This window comes from Apteryx mantelli, chromosome 1 (genome assembly GCF_036417845.1).
Source record: "Apteryx mantelli isolate bAptMan1 chromosome 1, bAptMan1.hap1, whole genome shotgun sequence".
Classification (NCBI taxonomy): domain Eukaryota; kingdom Metazoa; phylum Chordata; class Aves; order Apterygiformes; family Apterygidae; genus Apteryx; species Apteryx mantelli.
In genome coordinates, this window is record NC_089978.1 from 129873658 (window position 1) to 129895771 (window position 22114).

The following is a 22114-nucleotide window of genomic DNA, read 5'->3' on the forward strand; positions in this document are numbered from 1 at the left end:
TTAAACAGAAATCCTTTCCCCCTGGCAACAGCAGTGTTTTTTCTCCATGTGCATTACCACCAGTAGAGATTCGGACTATTAGATGAAGACCAAAGCTAAATGGAATTACAGGTCCAACTCTGTAGAGCTTCTACTGATGTAATTTCAATTGTTCCTTGGGACAACTGGGTTATAGTCCCTGGGAGAATGGACTGTAAAGCATGCTTGCAGTGCATTTAAATTACTTATGACTTGTTTTGCAGCTGCCTCAGTGGCTACTGAAATTTTTTCTTGATGTTGGAAAAGAAGGAGACTACTGTACAGTTCATAAATCACCAGCATAGTACAATTGGGTCACTTACCTGTCGGGGTGAGGTGCCTCCAGGTAATGACAGGCTCAGGACGCCCATTTGCCATGCAAACCAGAGTCACATTGCTGCCCTCATTCACGGTGATGTCCGAGGAGATATTGGAGATCTTTGGTGGAACTGGGAAAATAAAACAAATTTGGACTTCATTACCCAGAGTTCAGGGGGGGCAGCTGGTCTGACTCATTAACCTACCTACTCTTTAACCAGAGGCAGCCATGGGCTCCTCTCACAGGCTGTACTCCTCACTACTACTATGATTTCTGAAAGTCTGTCAGTGCTCCAAGTACGGGATCCTGGCCTCTCAATAGCCAAGAAAATCAGTTCCAGCTCATCATTCTTCTGATGGTGCAGAAATGTAAAGAAAAGAATGCAGAAAGTTACAGCAAACAGTGCTTTGCTTTCAGGACAGGGTGCCCTGCCCTGTGCACAGGGTGAAGCAGCCAGGAGGGGGAAAGGAAAAACAGAGCAGAGATACAGACAAGGTCAGAGCTGAGTCAGGAAGTACTGAAAAAGCATGGCCTTCTTGCCTCAGGAAAGCTGCCTGCATTGACTAAGGATAGCACTGACACAATGCCTCAGAAACCCAGCAGCACTAACTTCCGTGGTGACTCAATAACGGGAAACCAGCACAGTTCACATGAAACTCTCACACTGAGGGCACTGAAATGGTATAATCAGGAAAGCATCCTCGGCTCATACTTTCTCTAGTTAGTTTCTGTCCTTAATTTTCTCCTCTGGGAGTTGTCTCACAAGGGTTCCACAGCTCCAAGGACTACAGGTAGAAATGGTGTTTGCCGCAACTGTGATGCTTTGTGCTTGGAAAGGTTTGGGGCCTCCATAAAATAAGCTGTAAGAACTTGTCCGAGTGCCCCGAGGAGACCTGGAAGGAGTACACAGGCTCCATGCACTGTCCCTGCTCTCCAAATTAATTTTTACTTTCCAAGTAGTCCCAGATGCACTTCTACTTCCTCCTGCAGAGTGTCAGGCCTAGAGGCACAAACTTCCAAACACACACCAGGCACAGACTCAGAGGGTGTACTAATTATTGTTACCTCCCTCAAGCACCTACAACCCATGCTGCTAGCAACGGTCCTGTTCTATTGCTCATGTAACCAAATGCTCACCAGGAAATGAACCAAAGAGCTGTGAAACTCATTTCTGTTGCAACTTCTGTGACCAGCTCAGAACCTGGGACTCATGCCATGACTAACAGAAGCTATGCTGCAAGAAGGTTCACGGCACAGCACAAAAAGCATGGTAGGGTCTTTAACAATTCATGGGAACGGACATGAATCAGGCTTCCAGGGCCCTTAAAGATCCATTGAGCTAACTTAGTTGTGTACTGTGGCAATCTGAGGGACCGAACTGACCCTGCTGAGATTTGAACTTGTGACTCCAGGTACAGCGTGTCTGATGTTTCAGCCTCTAAGCCTTCCCCCAAGGCAGAACAGGCTGTTCCAAACTTTCCATTCTCACATTAATGTCTCGCATCCAGGCTTCATACTCAGAAGAAGGTGAGGGAGTTGGACTAAAAAGGAATCTTCTTTCCCTTTTTTTTTTTTATTTTCAGCTTCCGAATTTGTGTGTAGTGAGGAATGAAACAAGATCATTTTCTGCTTTGCTTACCACAGAGTAAACAGACAGAAACCTCCCCTTCCCCCTTCTTGGCAGGCATAGTTGATGGACCTTTTGAGGCAAAGCTAGATGAGGAAAAGGAAATGAAGCCTACCTGTGTCGCTGTAGTCACAGGAATATTGTTTATAACCCACAGCTCATTAGCCCCTCTCTGTAGGACCCAAACTTATGGACAGGACTTCAGCATCTTTGACCACAGGACCCTCTTGGAGGAACAGATGCTCCTGAGCAGGGACAGGAGCTATCTAACAAAGTGAGGCAAAAGTGTCTTTGCCAACAGGCTCACTAACCTAGGTGAGAAGGGTTTTAAACTAGGTACATCAGGGAACGACTGCCATAATCTGGAGAAAAGCAATAGCACAAGGGGCAGTGAAGGAAGCAGCTGGGGGCCAACACAACAGGAGATGCTTTCGCACTCCCCTTGTGAGCCAGCAGCTGGGGGGGCTGTGCACAAATGCAGACAGCATGGCGCACAAACCGAAGGAATTAGAAGTGCATGCAGATTTGCAGAGCTATCAACTCATTGGAATTACAGACACATGGTGGGATGGCTCACAGGACAAGCACGCTGTCAGGGGTGGATAGAGGCTATTGAGGAAAGAAAGGTTGGAAAGGCAAGGAAGAGAGGTGTTCTCCATGCAAAAGAGCAGCTGGAGTGCACAGAGCACTGTCTTAGAAGTGACGATGAGCTAGCTGGGAGCTTATGGGGACTTCAACCACCCTGATATTTACTGGAAGGACTCAAGCAATCCAGGAGATTTCTGGAGTGTGTTGATGACAATTTCTTGATGCAGGTGATCAACAAGCAGACTAGGACCTCTCTGCTGGACCTACTGCTCATGAACAAGGAAAGCTGCCTGAAGATGTGAAGGTCAAGAGCAGCCTTGGGCTGCAGTGACCATGAGACTGTGGAGTTTAAGATCCTGAGAGAAGTAAGTATGACAAATACTAGAATCACATCCCTAGACTTCAGGAGAGGAGATTTCAGTTCATTCAGGTATCCTCTTGGAAAGATCCAACGGAAAACTGCCCAAGAGAGCAAAGGTGCCCAGGAGAGCTGGAGCTCTTCAAGGACAGCTTCCTCAAAGCACGAGAACAGGCCACTTGGGCTGCATCCAAAGGTGCTGAGGGAGCCAAACAGTCTTTCCTCCCTATCACCTTTGCCCTCTCTCATCTGTGAAAGGTCATGGTGACTGGGGGAGATTCCTTATGACTGAAAAAAGGCTAGTGTCACACCCATCTTCAAGGTAGGCAAGAAGGAGGAACCAGGGAACTACAGGCTGGTCAGCCTAACCTCACACCCCAAGAAAGTTATGGAGCAAATCCTCCTCAAAGTCATTGCCAGGACAAGAAGGTGACAAGGAATAGCCAGCATGGATTTATCAAGGACAAATCATGCCTGACTAACTTGATTGCTTTCTACAGTGTGATGACTGGCTGTCATCACAGATAAAAGGAGTGCAGTGGATGTAATATACCTTGACTTCAGCAAGGGCTTTGACACAGCATTCATAGGATACAGTGTGAACTAATGGATAATAGGTGGGTGAAATGGATAATTGGCTGAGCAGTTGGGCCCAAAGGGTGGTGATGAGCAACACCAAGTCCTACTAGCAGCTGGTTACTAGTGGCATCTCTCAGGGATTGATCCTGGAGCTCAGACTGTTCAATATCTTTATTAACAACCTGGATGACAGGAGAGAGTATACTTTCAGCAAGTATGTGTATGATACCAAATTGGTAGAGAATGGTCAATATGCTGGATGGTAGAGCTGCTATTCAGAGTGACCTCAACAGTTTGGAAAAATGGGCTGAGAGGAACCTCATGAAGTTCAAGAAAGGCAAATGCGGAGTCCTGCATCTGGTCTAGAATAACACCAATAACAGCAGTACAGACTAGGGACTGCAGGCTACAAAGCAGCCTTGCAGGAAAAGACTTGGGGGTCCTGATCAAAAACAAGTTGAGTATGAGTCAGCAATGTGCCCTTGTAGCAAACACCAACCACATCCTGGGCTGTATTAGCAAGAGTGTAGCCCAAAGGTGGACAGAAGTGATTATATCCCTTTACTTGGTGCTTATGAGACAGAATCTGAGCACTGTGCCCAGTTTTGGATTCCTTGACACAAGCAGGTCATTGACATACTGGAGCAAGTCCACCTGAGGGCTCCAAAGATGGTCATGGGGCTGGAGCACATGACATATAAGGAAGGCCTGAGAGAGCTGAGTCTGTTTAGCCATAAGAGAAGGTCGAGGGGAGACCTTATTGCTATCTACAAATACTTAATGAGAGGGTGCAGAGGAAACAGAGTCAGGCTCTTCTCAGAGGTGCAAAGTGGAACAGCGAGAAGCAGCAGACATGAGTTGCAACATAGGAAAATTCTGTCTCAGTATAAGGATGAAACTTTTATTATGTGGGGAGTCAAACAGGGAAACAAGTTGCTCAGAGAGGTGGTGGAATCTCCATCCTCAGAGATATTTAAAACTCACCCAGACAAGGCACTGAGCAACCTGGTCTAACTGGAAGCAGGAAGCAAGGAGGAGTGAACTTGGAAGTTAGTTTGCTGCTTGAAAGTTAGAATTGATAACTGATAAACTCATGGCAAGGCAATCAAATCAAGGCATGTTGGGAAACTGGTTGACTGCACCTGGGTCCCCTTCCCTGGAGGGAAGGAATTTCAGAGTAGGGATACCTGCCTAGCAGCACAATACTGGGTAAAGCAAAGCACAGCAGAAAATCATCCTGTCCCTCTCAAAGCAAAATCCACTGTAAAATGCAGCAGAGCTTATTTTTGTCATCGATGATTCACTGTGAGCCATCAGTAATGTGTCTGAGTATATGGGAAGAGGTAGGAGGGGACAGAACAAAACACAGTAAACAAGCGTTGCTGGAGAACAGTGTTGTTGTCAGAGAATTTGATCCCACCATGTTGAGGAGTACATGAGTTTCACTGCCTGTAAGAAAGAACCATTTCCTACCTCCTCCCCCTTTATTATACACCTGTACCTGGAGTTCGACACTGCAAATGCCTGACAGTACAAAAAAACAATCACACAGTGGCCTCAGAAAGTGAGCAAATACCTTTGGCCACTGATACCCCAAGACTGCATATAGGGCAGCAGAAAAGGAATACAACAGGAACACCCCACTGAGCTGCAGGCTGGGAGAGTCGTGCAAGTTTTGGTATAGAAATCGAAATTGCTACAGTTATTGCGGGGAACAAAATAGCAGAGAGGGCCATATCAGTTGTGTAACAGCACGGCACATACCCCTAATAGAGCACTGCGTTTCAGAGTTGCAACCAAACATACTGGAGAAGACAGAGTCCTGTAAGCTTAGCCTGGGAAAGAAGAGAGGAGGCTGCTGCTTTTGCGAGACTTCTGTCTTGGCTTCTGTGTCAGGGGACATGAGGACAGAGACTTCAGAGGGTCCTCAGCACAGCTTCTTTGTGGTGTGCTGGCAAACGTGGGCAAGCTTTAGAAACATGGGTAAGAAAGAATCCTACAGAAGCAAGAGGATTAAACCCAGTGACTAGACCACATGTTTTGGTGACTTTATCTTAACCTCAAGGGGTTGGCATTTGCATCAAGAAAAAACCCACACAACAAAACAACAAAAAACATGTTCTGGACTAAGCTAAAGTAGGACTAGCAGACGGAGCTGTAGGTCCGTTGGAGGTTCTGGCAGAGCTATGCAATGCCAGACAGAGTGGTAGTGCAGAGAGCAGCAAAAGCCATTACTGGGGATCAGCAGCAGAGCTGCTGTTGGGACATGTGCACCCTGCCACTTTCCAGAGCCGTCAAGTCATTTTAGTTTGCAGAGCTTCAAGTAAACTCAGCAAATACAAACAGATCTGACCATGCAGACCAAATGCCCAAGAGGAGGAAGATGTGACCAGATGGCCATATCTGGCTTGCCACTTTTTCAGCTGAGGGAGAAAAGGTCATCCAAGGCTGAAATCCTGTCAGGGTGTAATGGCTGGTTCCCTTCAGCTGCCATCCGGGTCAGAGGGCAAGGAAGGGCTGAAAGGAAGGGGAATAGGGCAGCAAATAATTTCACCGTGAATTTGAAACATGGTTTGGTTGTGTCTGCTCAGAATCCAAAGACAGCTAGCACTAAAAATGACTGGATTTTAGTGGACAGTAATTTCACTCAGATAAAAAAAGTCAAAGACTTTTAATTTTCAGGGTGTCAAGCCGGTGTGTTAAAATGCCCAAACTGTCAGCACCAGCAACAGTTAGCATTGCCTCCTTGGCACTTGTCATTACTTTGCACACACCTTTTTAGGACAGTCTTAAAATGAGAAGCTTTGACCTTATTATTTTTTCCCACGTGTGGGTTGTGTTATGTTTTCACAGTTCTCAGGCTGCTGGAAGTGGGACTGCTGAGAAAAATCTCTTGGTCCCAGGAACCTTTGGGTGTCACAGCCTCCTTTTGCCCAGCCACTTCCTGGTGACTCTCACCTGGAGAAACTTTGCCTTTCTAGCCTCTCTGAACAGTTAGCACTGGCAGAATTACCACAGTCTGGAGACCCATAGTATGAGGAGCACTACAGTTAAACAGAGTTCTCAGAAAGACCAGGGAATTTTCATATTCAGTCTAAAAGCTTTTCCTTCCAGAGGAGACCAGGATGCTGCCAGACCCTTCTGGTTTCAAGGACCTTGGGAAAGCACTGCCAGGCTCTCTGATACTGCTGAAAAAAGACAAAACTGACAGATCCTTTCCTTCCTTTCAGCATAAGTGTAATATGGAGCATCCATTACCCTGTTCTTAAGATGTCACCATGTGAGGGAGGATAGGGAGAAGTGACCAACAGGCAGAGCACTGCATACAGTAACAGTGGCCCCACCAAAGGGAAGTACAGCACAGTGACACACCACTCCATCCCTCAAGAGGCAGGATGCCATACAGTGACAGACTCTGGAAGGCTGGAAATTAGCTCTGAGAATAATGGCTTGAAACTCACATATTTCTTTCTTCAACATTTCATGTCTACAGTACACTTCTGATGCCAGCTCAGCATCTCATCTTACATGTCACTTACAGTAAATAACATAATCCAAAACTAACCAGCAGTCCTTCTCCTTGAGCAGCTTGCATCTGGGAGAGCAGGGCAGGCTACGTGGCTGGAGGGGTGGACACTGGCAGAGCTGGTGTGGGGAGCCCAGGGCTGGGAGAGCCAGGGGGGCTGTGGGGCAGGTGGGGGCAAGGGCAGAGCTGGTGTGGGAACTCAGATCCCAAGCAAAATACAGTGACAGAGCTAGGAAGGAAAGGATTGTGCAGAACCTGCTTGCACAAAGCCTGTTCTAGTTAATTGCCATCAATCCTTCACTTTCTTGACAACTGCAACTCGCATTAATTTAAATAATAAGAAAGACTGAGACATGAAAAATAGAGCATACTCCCCCAGCGCAATCACTGTTGCTCCTGAGATGAAAGCAAGTGATTTGTTTCCACAAAACATTACCATGTCTCCAAAACACCCGCTACAGCAGTTACTACACTAGGAGTAGCATACTGGGGGCAGCAATGAAACCACAAACAAGGGAACACAACATCTGCTGTTGGTATCTCTGCCCTTTACCAGCAAAACCCTGCAGAGCTCAAAATGCCTCCTGGGACATGACCTGAGAGCATGTGGGCTAGGTCAGCTTTATCATCTAAGGCTACAAAAGTAGCTGAGGAGGGGTGCTAGATCCCTGGTGTCCTAGGAAAGGAGTCAGCACAATGGCTAAGAGATGCAAGTTCACATTCATGAGGCCAGGTACCTTTGCAGAAGTGCAGCTAAGGGATGGAACAAGGAAGCATCAATGCTGTACTTGCTGAAGACTAAACCAGAAACATTTTAGAGGTGTTTTCCTAACTTAGTTTATACTGGAATTGGCCATGCCACAACCTGCAAGCGGTTCAAATATCTGCCTTTTAATCAGAGCTTCTGGACACAACACATACACGAAGTTGCAGGAATGTGGATGACTGCTTTGCACAAGCAGTAACCTATACTATCACGTGGGGCAGCAGCTTCGGGCTCCGGTGTTGGTTCTACGCCATGTTTCATGGTGCTTTACACAAGGGTTCAGCCAAGGGAAGTTGCAGGAGCAGGGCAGGTTTGCAAGACAGGGGCTAGTAATCCGCCTTGGGTATGGCACGATGACAGACATGAAGAAAGAACATAGAGATCTGGTTGAAAGGTGGTTCTGAGCCCTGTAAGAGCTTTACACATAGTTTGTAGTCAGACTGTCTGGCTGCTTCCTTTTGGCAAGCAAAGCTTTGCACAAGACTGTGAGTTACAGTCTTACACTCCGGGGCAGCTATTCCCCACTCTATAAAATTACGAGAGTACTTAACAGTCAAGTATTTTGTTAGGAAGTCAAAAAACACATTAAAAAAATAGAGGTCTTATTCCCTACTCCACAGACCTATAATACAGCAAAAGCTATTTAATTTATCCAAGAAACAGAAGCAAACAGTGCTGAAAAGACAAAAGCCTAACAGCCCTTAATCTCCATTTAACTGCTCTACCTGCTTGTCCCAAGAAGGGCACCCTGAATACAGACCCAAAAAGCCACCGCAGCCCCCACCCTTGCGTATATCCTCATTAGTTATTTATTTCCTCCAGGCTATTTACTTTCTTGCCTGTTAGCAAGCAGGACCCCCACGTGTTGAAGAAAATTAAGGCTCCCACCCACTAATCCACAGGAGCACCTGTCTTTCAGGGCAAAAGAAAACCTCAGGACATCTCTCTGAAGTCAAAAGAACTTTGCAGCCACTAAAGTCCTCCACAGGTACATATCAATTAGCCTCAAGCGTTCTCATTTCCTTGTCCCCAGCTCCCAATTAACAGCACTTTGCAACAAACACAAAGAAGCTGATAAGCCCCAAGGCAGAGGTGGGGGGGATACTGACCATCACATGACCCTTGAATGCTTTAGAGCTGCTACCTTGCTCGCCACAATTAGGGGTTCTTTCCTGGGGCAATTAATTGACAGCAAATTGGCCTCATAAGTCATTATTTAGTTAAAGTGTTAGTGGGGAGAGAGGGCTTGAAGAAGGGGCTGAGCTGCTAAATGCAACTAAATGGTTTAACTTCCCTCTTACGGGTGCAGCAGGCTAATCACAGCTGTTTATACGGGTAGCAAGAAACAGCTTGTTGCTGCTTTGGTGTGCAAGGGGAGCAGGCTGAGGGTTGGAAACCAAAATCCAGATACCCTTTGGGATAAGCATGCTAATGTTTCTGAAACACTTTACAGATAAAATGCGACATGAGAGCCAAGATGTGTTTTTTATGGTCTGATTCATGCCACAGCCTCAACCAGAGAGAGAAAAAGCTGTCACCAGGGTGGGAGGGCAGAGAGTAAAGTTGTTAAACTCAAACTTCACTTAACAGAGCAGATGCTGAAATATTCCTCAGCCTCTCTGCTCTGGTAGGTTTGTTTTATCCGGCCAACGCCTCTCATTGCTTGAAAGCTTCTGGTGAAGTAGAGAGAAACTTTGAAGGTTTGTTTTTGTTTTTTAATCCCCTGGGAACCTGAAACTTCTCAAAATACACTACAGTGTTTTCACAGAGTGTAAAAATTGTTTCTTTCTGGTGGTCTGAAACTGGGGTGCCATGTCACTTCCACCCTGGCAGACCCTGGGAAGGGTCCATCCCAGCCAGAGCATGGAAACCACTGACGAGATCAGCAGCTCCCAACCTGCGTGCGCCCCAGCACTAGCCTGCCTCAGCTTGGCAGATTTCCATCATAGCCATGCTGTGGACGCTGAGAAATGCTGGGCCAAAAGGAGCCCCATGGCCTGCTAGCTTGGCAGGTGTGTCACAGCTAGCTTCCTTCATCTTGCAGCTGAGCCTCACCCACTGAGACACCACACAGGAAATGATTTAAATCCAAACAGGGACACAGCCTCCTGCACTGACTGGGAGCAGAGAAGCAAATAGGATGCTGGAAATGTGAGCCATGTGGAAAGCCCTCCCAGTCGGCTGAGCTGGGTAGCGTGTCAGAGAGCATTTAAAAGAGACGAAGAGCTAACAAACCACAACTTTTTATCCAAAGCAAAGCTCTGCCTCATGTGATATACAGTTAAGTGCCTGGGCTATTTTTCTGCATAAAATTGCATGGCAAACACTTTCAGTTCAGTGTTCCTTGTTTGAGAGAAGCACGGAAAATCTGTTGGACCGTCCCCTCTGCGAGACATTGGAAAAGTCAGCACAGAACTGGACTCTATCCGTCATATTAATTCCCACTGATTTATTTTGTTTTTATACTTGTCTCCATGAAATTATCAAGAGAAGAATTATTTCACTTCCTGCCTGGAAGAGGAATAGAGAGGGGGGAAAAAAAAAAAAGCTTAAGTCTCAAGCCAACCTCCTTTTTCAGTGCACTGATGTAATGCTGTGGGAAAGGGATAAAAGCAGTCTAAATTCTGCTCCTAACCCAATGCCTCAGCCTTAAACCCAGACCCCAGCCTTCTACCCTAAAGCAGTTCCAGCTCCAAGCCTGTGCCCCAGCTTTGGCCCAATGCTGACAGGATTTCATCCGTACTTGGCTTTGCACAAGGTGATGAACCCACATTCATGGATGCTGATGTAGCGCAGGGGAGCAGGGTCTCAGTCACAAGTTTAGCAGGGAAATGGAAGCATAAAGAACAAGCCAGGCATATGGCTGATATCACCTTATCATGAGATTCAGGCTGCTGGATACAGAGTATTGGTCCCTCGCTACAAAGCTTCCTAGTTTTCTTTTAATTAACATACCAAATTTATGCCAGGACTGCAGCAGTTCCCTTCTCTGTGGGTCATCTCTTTAAGGGACAGCTCTACACATTTGCCATCCATGTTGTTCTTGTTCTTTCAGCTTGTAAGACTGACTGCAAGTGCTTTATGACTAACCCTCCTAGAGAGTCCTGCTGTGAAAACACAGCCTTGTTCACAGGACATGTGTAAACAACAGCAAAACTGCTTGCCATACTAATTGCATGGGATTAACCCTTGAAGTGCTGCCTAATCCCAAACATTTTAAGGACTACAGAAGTACACAGCTTTTAGTATTTGGATTTCAAGTATGTTTATGTTTTTCCTTAGACCATTTTTTTTATTGTGGAAGTATTTATTTATATGACTGCAACAACACAAGATCTTTTCTTGTGCAGATATTATCAACCATCCTGGAAAAGAAATTATGTGAGAAAAGTTCTCTTTAGCATTCAGGTTCCCCAAACAAATCTCTGACAATGTTATTAAGAAAAACTTTCTAACGGAAATATTAAGAGTGTTGGATGTACATGGGATACAGCTGAATCCTAATGCACAGCCCTATTAGGGCTTGATTCAAAGCCCAGGGAGCTTCTCCTTTGATATTAATGGCCTTTGGACAGACACTTACAGAGCAAGAATGGGTGATGGCTTCAAGAAGGTATTGCAACCAGAACAGGGAGGCTTTATTAGCCATTTGGGAGAAAAAAGCCAGATTAAGTTTTTTTCAGACTGAGTCCCAGCAGTCCTGGGCTCCTGCCTGTTGACTCTTTCATTGGGGAAGTATGCTAAGGAGCGCAGGCCAGGTATGGGAAGGCAGCACAAAGACAAAGCCTAAGTCATGCCAGGGCAAGAGGTACAAGTTCAGAGAGGTCTTCTATGAGTTAGAGAGATGACTAGGATTTCCTCATTAGGAAAATGGTGGGGGAATTTAGTTTCAGCTAATACCTCATGCTGGATGAAGATGAGATTGTCTCTCAGAGCTTTACGGCAGGGAGAAACAGAACCAAGGATATTTTTTTCAGATCTTGTGCTTTTGCTTATGTCCAGCTCATTTGGAACAGATGATAGTATTATCAACAGAATAGCCTTTGTGAATGTCCTGATGGCAATCTACACACTAGTTGAAAAGAAAAGGCAGCTCTCTCCAAATCCTGTTCTCAGATTCATTTAGCCGCCCATGGTATACCCCGCAGTCTCTCTGATAAGCCACAGTGTGGTGAATACAATGCTCTAAGTGTCTCGTTCATACCACAAACCCAAGGATCTGGCTCAGTTTCAACTGAGTCAGAAAGCTTCTCAGTGACAAGCCTCTCACTCAAATCGAATGCATGTGGTATAAGTAAAACATCCTTTATTAGCATGCCTCCCTTCCTTATGCACTGAAACCAGCAAAATGGAGTGGGAGAGCTTGTAAATGTCTCTCAAGATTGCTTTTAGGCTTCTAGGGGAACCAGAAAGTCAGTGTAGCATTTTGGAAATGCTGACTCTGCTTGCATCCAAAATTATAAAGAATCAAAAAACCTATACTTGGACCTTTTCAGACTTTGGATAAAATTCACACTTGTGTTAAGGACACAGATTTGGAGAAGAGTGGAGAGTACTGTATATTGTCCTTGCTTCGTAATTCTCCAACTCATTGCCTAGGGCAGCAGTCTGATAAGAAAACATTGCTGTTTTCCCAGCAAGAGGATTCACTTTGTCCAGTTCAGTGAATGATGGGCAATATATAATGCAAGTCACCATAGCTGCTTCACTGAGTAGTCAGTTCAACAACCAGAAAACTAATGTCTTAGCAGACAGAAGCTGCCTCTTCTGATGCTGAAAGCCCCACCAAAAACATTTCAAGCAAAAATGAACCTCAACCATATCGCCATTTCCAAATAGTCCCAAATTTTGAGTATGAAAAGACTCGAAATGCAACTCCACATTTTTTCAGCTTGGACTGCTCAGCACATTCATGTACTGTCTCTACTGCTGGATCCCCAGATGGTGGCCTTCCTCAGCACAGGGACTGGGACTCCAGCAGGCAGTTACGAAATGTCAGCTGTGAGACCTTCAATTGTCAGCTGTTGTTGAGGTTAGTGGTAGCTGCAGCAGGGTGTTTTCTAAAGGCCCGGATGTTATCATCAGCCATCTGAGAAGGGAAAGCCAGGAGTTCAGGACAAAGAATCTCTTTTTTTAGACATGCTCATCTGTCCAAATTTGATCCAGCAGGAAACAGTGGAAAATAAATACAATACTCCTGCAGTAAATGCATCTTCAAACTAAGTGAGCAGCTAGCTAGAGCTGAGATGTGACTGTGGTGATCTCTTTCCCACAAACCAACTGGCAGCCAAGGTTTCTGGGTGAGGAGACTTTCTGCTATCTGAGTTTCTTTGCCAAAACAGTGTGCTCTGTTTTGGTTCAGCCACGTGCAGCAGCACCTTGAGGTCTTGGCAGTTCCCCAGTGCTTCCTTTTCCAGGCTTTGCTGTGTGGTAAAGACCTGTAACATAAGGGTGGACAACCACAAGTGACTACGGAGATGGATTCCAAGAGCTTTGCTCTGTACACGTTACTGGTGCCACTTCAATTAAAGGAGAATCGCTCCCAGATTGCCAGGCATGGGGCTTATTCCTTGTAGCCTGCAGTTTTATCAAGGCACATAAAGACACTGGCTGTCCCTTTTTCCCCACTGGGGTTCAGGTCTGCCCTCTTTCAAACTGACAGGAATTTTTTTGCTGGTCTCTCAGTGTGAGCAGACTGAGATACTTAGGCAGCATATTATATGCTAGGTTTGCAGAGAAGTGCAGGGAGCCAGAGCCTCAGGTACCCAAATTCCACTGGAATTGAATGGAATTAGCCACCTACATTGTTCTTAGAGTCCAGGACCAGACTGGTTGTCAGACGCCTGTGGTTAGTTGTAACAATGTGTGTGCCTGGGGGAACGAAGCAGCTGGATTTTGTCAGATGTTTCAAAATAGTATCAAATTGAGAAGAAATAGGTAGACACTGTCCTTTCAGGAGGACAAGATTACATCTGGAAAAAATTGCCAGCAACTTAATCTTGACTGGCACAAAAGCTTTACAGCTTCAGCTAAAGTCCTGCAAACAAATACTTGCCATCCTAAGAAATACAGTGTTACTGGATGCAAAGCAGGAATAAGTTGATCTGCCCTGCTGATCAGTAGAAAAAAAAAAAAGAAACCCAACAACCCACTAATCATAAACAAAACTGCATATGATTCTGCCACAGCAGGGAATCAGAAACTAAATTCAATGGAAAACATAATCCATATCTCTCTATTGCTAACAGTGCGCCCATGTCTGAGCATCTGCAACTTCATAGTTAGGGTAAACAACCTTACTCAAAAATGAAGGGAGGAATAACTTTGTGAATGAGTCAATAGATTGGGTAATTTGCGTTCAGTGACTGTCCTGCTATTCACTTTAGTTATAACCTTGAGTAAGTCACCTCACCTTTCTGAGACTCTGTTCTTCTTCTCACTGTTAGGGAAGATGTTAGGTGAACTACTGTTTGCAGGATGCATGGGATGCTCAGTGACTGGTACCTGATCAATGTCAGAAGAGGTATGATGCTGTAACATCTACAGCTCCAAGAGACAAGTAGGAGGAGGGGAAGAATATCAGCAAAGCCTCAGACCATTAAAGGAAATTCCCTGTGAGGTATCATCATGCTGCAAACTTCCTTGGCACAGCACAATGGGCAAACCCAAGGCAGACCTTACCACAAGCAGACCCAACAGGCCTGATTCTGCCCTGCTGTATAATGTAAAGATAAAATAGTCCTTTATATGAAAGTGATTGTGCAAAATACAAAGGTGGAGGGAACCAGCCCTGTGGATCATAAGCACAGGGGAAAAATCAGGACCTACGAAACTTTGTGCAAACTGAAAGAAGAATAGAAGTACAATCAATATAGTTAGGGATACTGATGGATGAGAGGAAGACACTCATACACTTTCTGTTCTGATGGTTGTGATATACTGGAGTCTGCAAAAATGATTTCCTTAAAGTATAAAGAGTGATAAAAAAAGAAAGTAAAAAGAAGCTTTGCATCAGAACACAATGATGAAAACTCTGCCAAAGTCTGAGGAAAAGCAGAGAGATAACTGAGATGGCATCACACTATGGATCAACCTGCCACTGGATCAGGCACAGACATTAATGACGAATAGGCACAAGGGATGCAGCCCAAATACAGTGTGACACTATATCCTGGGCATATGCTTGATGTATGGAGGATTAAATGCCACACACACACTGTCCTGGGTAGATTGTATCTAGTGCTGACAGATACCTGAGGGATCTGCCTCTTTCTTTATACACTTTGGCAATTGCCATGCTAGCAAAGGATTATGGGATTGGGGGGTGAGAAGGAGAGATCATTTGCTACTCTGTTTAACAGAGACTTTATCCCCTGGGGGATTTTGTCAAAATGTTGGATTCCTTCTTAAATGATATTTCTACCTACCTATACACATTTGGGGTCACTGGGTTTTTCTCCTTCTCTCTGTCCCCATGACACAACACCTCACTCTTTTGGAGTCCCAAACCAACCTTAAAGCAAATGTGGCTTTTATAAGACAGTTTGAAGACTGTTACCCCCTACCCCCCACTCCCACTCATGCTGCAAAGAAAAGAAAATAGTCAATGTACTGTAAAGACCAATTCCTTTCCCCTTCTGGTGAGCCCTGTGATTGACGGCTCTGTTTGTCAAGAGAGACAGACTGTCTTAAGTGTGAGATAGCTATCACTCCCTTCCCCTCTTTCCCCCAGGTCACCATTCCCCCCACACAAGCTTGCACAGCCCCTGTGTTCATGGAGGATGGTCTGCTCCTGCCAAAAACTCTCTCCTGTCAGCCACAGAGCCTGGGAGTTGCAGAGGGCGATTTCCAAAGCAATCTTAGACTCCTTGCAACCTTATTTTTAACTGTCCAAAGTTGTTTACATTCATGTGGTGAGACGTGTCTGCTGATCCTTCCTTGCAATCAGAGCTGATCTCAACCTACTGCCAGGCATTGCACTGAGAAAGTGAAGGACACTGCCTGCTCAGAGATCTCCTTCTCTGCTGCCGCTTGCTCTACTGATGCCCCAGCCTTGGATAGAGGGAGGCAAGGGAGGAGGAGGGAAAAAGACACCTCCCTTGGGCAGAGTTAGTGGAGGCATTTTCTTTGAACAAGGAGAAATTCTGATCCAGTCACGCTTGTGGAGAAGCTACTTTTTACAGCTTGAGTAAAAAACTGAAGACTTACAACTGCCCTGGATATTTGGAGAACATGGGTAGAAGTGTGTGTGCACATGCATAGCATTTGACAGCTATATGCAGAGAAGTAATATATAGCATAAAACTATCATATATGCATAGCTCTGTGTGTGTATATACATACAAAATATCTACATACTTGGACTGTGTGTATGTGTATACGTACACACACACAAATATAAATACGTAAATATCTCATTTTGAGTCCCTGAAAATTTCTTTCTTCTCAAGAGCTCTCATTTGGTGGTTTGTAAGCTGCCAAACAGCTAAGACAAAGCTGTCCTAACTGTGGTACCCTGAGTTATACAGTGTAGCTCTCTTGGTTGCCTTCAATTAGATATCAAATGAGAACAGGGATCTCACTGTGCCAAGCTCTGTTCTGATCTGACTGGTCCCCAAATCAGATCAGCCATAGTGCCCTCGGGCTGCAGCATTGTATTAATGTTGAGGGCTGCTTTAATCTGCTTCATTGTTTGCAGAGTGGAAGCCGTGCTTGGTCTACTGGGAAATTACTGATATGTCCCTCATTTGAGCGAACTGGACATTTCTTTTCTAGAAGTTGTGATCTTGGGTTCATGTAACCTAGTTTAAATGATCTAACCTGGTGACTTGCCAATTTTTCTCTACTTGAGGACACCTTGCAATTTCCCAGGGGAGATACAGGCAGTGTATAGTGAATGTAACCCTCCTGACAGTAATTTTGCTTTTCTCCAGAAGTAGTCCATGAACTTCCTGAGAACCAGAGACTGAAAGGTAAATATGACTAAGTGAAGGAACTGGGAGCAAGAAGGACAACAATAGGTAGGCTGGTAGCTGAGCCTGCAAGCAGCCTGCAAAACAGCTCTGAGAGGCCAGAAATGCCCCATCCATGTCCTTCACACCTCCTGCAGTGGAGTCTGGTATTTCCCCCATGATGCCAGGTACCTGACATTTCAGTTTCTTTTTCTCTGTCCTGCTGGGACCTGTTGGGCAGTCTCTCCTGCTGTTCAGCTTTCCCCACATGGATGAGTTTGCTGGATTACAATATGTGCTTCCCGCATTGTTTTTTTTTTAAGGTGGAGAGGGGTTGGGGTGACAAGAGGAAAGCTCATATTAGGTTCCTGCTAGGATACTGTTTGCGGCCAGAGGGAAAGGGGAACAAGAAGGGCAGGTTAAGGAGCTAGGCTGCCTACAGAAAAAAAAGATGGTATTCAGAGGAGCTAAGAGAAGCTGCAAAACTGCTGGCAAGCTGCTCTGTTCTCTGTCATACCCAAAGATCCTAAACTGCATAGTTCAACAATATCTTAGCTGAGGGACACAGAGAGCAGGTCCATTTCTCTACACAAAAAGCTGGAAAGTGAGGAATTCAACAGCAGTCAGTACTTGCCATTATATGCCAGAGACATAAACGTAAGTTTGGGAGAGAAATGACAGGACTAAGAGATATTTGATGAAGAAACAGGTGGCCACAGCTGCAGAATATAGTGGGTGTCAGTAGTGTGCTGGGGGAAGGCAGAACCAAACAGGTGACTGATGAAATGGAGAAGTGCTTGTGTAATTCATTTTGAAAGGATCTTCCTGAAAAATATGGTAACAGAGGCACAGGTGAGGAGGACCAGAGAAGAGGCACAAGACTGCAAGAAATGTGCCCACATATACTGCCTGACTGCCCAGCAACCTCAGGGAAGTCCCTGTGGCAGTTTGATGGATTTTTACTCACTATGGGGCGAAAGGAAAAAGAAGACTCACAGTCTTTAGTTTTCTTCTGGCAGGGGCATTGTGCAGGGTATATCAACCCTTTCACAACAGGAGTAGAAACATGAGGCCTCAGGCATGTGGTTCCTTTGCCTTTCTCTAGAGGCTCACAGTCTGCTTAACCAGCCCTGTCTGCTAGAAGGGTCATTGGGCATGTTTTGGCAGGTAACAAAAAGTCACTTCTAACAACACGTGTGCCCTCCTGGCTATTGATGTTCCCAAACAGCCTCACTGACTCTCTGCAGTACCTAGTACTAGATTCCTCTCATGAAAGAAAGGCATTTAGATGGACACATAACTCCCTGAACACCAGGAATGCCCAGCAGGTAAAACAGCACCGATGCCATTAATTGTGTTCTGGCACCTCAACATAGGCCCTGGTGAAAGCACTCACGGCTGTAAGAAGGTCATGTCACTCGCTAGCTAAGGAAGGCTTTGAGCAGTGCCAAGCTGGGAAGCAATGTTGCTCAGCAAGCAGGAGAATTTCACTTCAGACAGTTTCTCTGTCCACCCTAGCTCAGGCAGGTACTCCCATTAATGATTTACATTCAAGCCCACCAGGCAGAGGAAACTCTGATGTGTGGACAGTATGCAGAGAGCCTCTTTCTCTGTAAATGTGGGATCTTCTGTCACTCACAGAAAGTTTACAAAAGAGGCTGGTGTCATGAAGCCAGATTCACAAGGAAGGAACAAGAAGTGCCTGAGAGGCGATGCAACTTGCTCGAGGGAGCAGAAGGGCCTGCAGCTCAGGTGGGCAGCCGTGTGGTCCATTGGGTGCAACACTGGGGTAGCAGTGAGAAGATCTAGCTTTTTGTTCTTCCCCTGAGCTAATGGTGAGGTCCTGAGCCATTTGTTTCACCCTTCTTTGCCTTCTTTTTTTCTCTCCGTTCTGCCTCTTCTGTTTTCAGAGTCTTTGGACCAAGATCTACCCCAGCTATGTTTCCATACAGTATTTAATGCACTGGTAGCCTGTGTCTCACTTGAGCTTTTAGTTATTGTCATAATATAAATGAAACAGCCCAGGAATTCAGACTTCCAGCTCTCCAGTTTGGCCAGGGTTTTGCTTTTGCAAAGACCAGTCCTGTAGTCTAGGTCTGCTTTTAGATAACCTAATTTGTGGACATGACACCTTGGAGAGAAAACAGTATTAGCCAGAAAATTCCCTTCCTCAAAAAGCTATTTATAAACAGCCATGACCAGTGTGCTCTCCTGGAACTGCTGAGGGGCTGAGGACACCACAAAGAAGGTTGCCTTTATCTGTGCCTAGCCAAGGAATAGACAAAGTTATTGTAAAGCAGTGATGGGTTCATGCTAGAGGCTACAGAGAGGAAGAAGGACTTTTATTTGGAAAGACTGTTCAATAGTAGGTATGCCGATTAATAAATAAATGAAAAGAGGTGACATTCATGATGACATTTAAATGACTGAAGTGCCAACCGCTTGTTAAAATACCACATGATCTGAAAGGATGCGAACAAAGAAACGCAGCTTGGACAAGCAGTGAGTAATAGTGACCCAATCAATTTAACTATTGATAAAACACAGGTGAGGAAACGTTCAGGAAAAAAATCTCTGCAAATCATCAGCTAATGGATTAAATGCATCTGAATGTGAGATGGAAATTAACTGATCAATTCACTCAACAACTGCTAATTATATGTGACAAGGCACACATAGCATATGAAGCTCAGAGGAAAGCAGCGCTCATAGAGATATCTGAAGTTTGCTTCTTGCCACTATGGGGTAGTATACTTGCCCCAGTGAAATGATGCTGTGGCTTATTAACACTTAACTTCACTCTGCAAACGTTTGAAGTTTGTGTTTCAAGAACACGGAAAGGGAGTTTCTTTCCCATCGCATTGTAACGTTGTAACAATTTGCAATATTAGGTATAAATACATGGTATCAAAATTAACATGCCAATCCAAACAAAATTAAATGTAATGATACAGTCAAAATGAAACACTTTTGCCTCATTGCAGTTAAACATTTTGACGATATTGAAATGAAATGAGAATGTTAAAATGATTTGTTGTGACACTCATCTGTCAAAAAAAATTTGTTGCATTGCCATGCTCCTGCAAAATACTTTGATGTCGACAGAACTGATCTTCCAATAGGAAGCTATCTCACATTTTCTGATCACTGCTTTCACAATTTTATTTTGATTCGGCATTCACAGTAATATTTTCCTGACCACTATTATGTTTTGGCTTGCACCATTTAGGTAATGGTCATAGGAATGTCTACTAGCTGTTTTCTCCCCTTAGTCTCACTCTCCTCAACTACTGAACCCTTGGGACTACCTCAAAGTCATGCCTTTGGAGAGTCAGCAGATTGCAGCAAATACAGAAAATAAATAAATAGTAATGATGAATTAATTGATCACAAGGGAAAGACTAGTACCAAAGTATGAAATTTTCCTGAACTAGATTGCAATGGGAACCTGACTGGTGGAACTTGCACCTTGCACTGCAGCAATGAGTTTGAAATTCACTTTTGGAGCAAGGATAAGTGCTAAGCACATATTTAACTTACTGCTTATCCTAGCGATTAAATTATTAATTCAAAGAGAAAAAACAGTGTGACTTATAAACCAGAGGAAAGTTCCAAATCAAGAAGCACAGGTCTGAAGTTACGAAACAAGCAATGTGAATTTGAGAGATGATGAGACCTGAGTCAGTGGTAGTCTTCCAGACTCATCATGCTGACAATATTTATCATCTGTTCTCAGATCCCACCTCTATAACTTGTGAGGATCCAGTATGTTCTATGTGTGGCCTATGATGCTATTTTTAGGTCGTTTTTAAAATTCATGGCTGAAGAGAATTCAGAGGGTGCAATGTTTAATACAGTGCTTCATGAACTCCTGCTAGCAAATTTAATTCAATCTGTCTTGGGTTAGGAGCACTGTCACAGATTGGAAATTGCCCGAAGAACCATAAACAAAGGATAATAACAAGGGGCATGTAAGGGCAAAGCTGCAAGCAGGTGTGTAAGTGAGGTGCCATAGGAATCTGTGTGAGGTCTGCTTTCATTTAATGTCTTCATTAATGAGCCTGAAGTAGCACAGTAATGAAAGTTGTGGATGATGCTCAACTGGGAGGAGCTGAAAACATTCATCAGGGCAGATAAACATAAAGGGATATGCAGGGTGTAGGTGTAGGGGCAAAAAAGAACTGAATAAGATAATGAGCTTTACTGGAGGAAAAAAAAGTCAACTCATAGTTAGGCAAGATTGTGGACCTGAAGAGACCCACACTCCTTTTCAGACAGAATGGTTGTGCAACCTTTGGACCAGATTTCTCCTAGCATTGAAGAATACAAAAAATTGTGTAGTCTAAACACAAGACAACAGTAAATGATATAGCAGCCTGGCCTGCTACCAACTAAGTGCAAATGTCATCTAAGTCCTGATACAGAATACATCCATACTGGGGATGGCACATTAGCCCACATCTATGCTTACAGATGTGTTAAAATATATCAACTTCAATAGTGCTTCAAGCATGCTTTCCTCACTTGAGGCCCAATAAACCATACTGAAGAAGAGGGAAGGAGAACACTGAAATTAATGCATTCAATGTGCTTAACAGTAATGCTGCAGAAGTAAAAGGTGACAGCAAACTCCCTAGGTCCTAGACAAGTTACTTAGCAGAAGTGCAAAGTTTCAGATAAATTATGAAGGCACCATGTGATGGAAGAAAGGTCCATCTTAGTGTCACTTTTAATGGTGCTTTAAAATTACATTTTTAATGGAACAATCCATTAAGGTCTACTGCAGCATCTAAAAGATGTAGGAAACTAGAAGAAGGAGAAGCATTCATTGGCTTGTTTAATCTAAATGTGAAAGAGGACAGCTCCTTCATAACATCTCACTTCAACATGAAGACCAGACTAGATCAATGCTCACTCTGCAGTATTCCACAATATGGTCAAGGGTAACAAATAAAAGCAGCCTTCATCTGGAACTGATCTATATCCCTTGCTATTAGCCAGAGAAGAGCTTGATATCTAAATCCCCAGTTAATTCAGTGCTGAAGTGTCTTCTACGCACTCTTGAAAATTTGGGCAGTATTGGCCCTCCTTCACTGTAAATGTAGAGGACAACAGGACTGCATTTGGAAAGTGTTACCTGTTTCATGGTTATGAATCCCTGCAATTTTGCATTCCCCTCACAAGGCTATAATGCTTGAAAGACTATCCCATCACCTATGGCACCTGTGTTTCCTTGTATTTAGTATTTGTATTTTCAAAAGTGTGTAAGAGAAGAAGAAACAGAATAAGCAATGCAAAGAGAATAACTGATCAGGAATGAACAGAAGTAAGTAATTTTGTCTGTCTCTTCATCCCATCATCTGTGGTCAATTTGTGCCTACT

At 44.4% G+C, this 22114-nt stretch overlaps 1 protein-coding gene across 3 annotated transcripts in view; it reads right to left on the reverse strand.

The window, feature by feature from the left end:
• LSAMP (limbic system associated membrane protein) overlaps positions 1 to 22114 on the reverse strand; it is a 325690-nt gene that overhangs the window by 118510 nt on the left and 185066 nt on the right. For all 3 annotated transcript variants that reach the window (XM_013950181.2, XM_067301979.1, XM_067301987.1), the window contains exon 3: positions 342 to 467. In XM_013950181.2, the coding sequence (XP_013805635.1) occupies positions 342 to 467 (126 nt within the window). The remainder of the gene's footprint in view (positions 1 to 341; positions 468 to 22114) is intronic.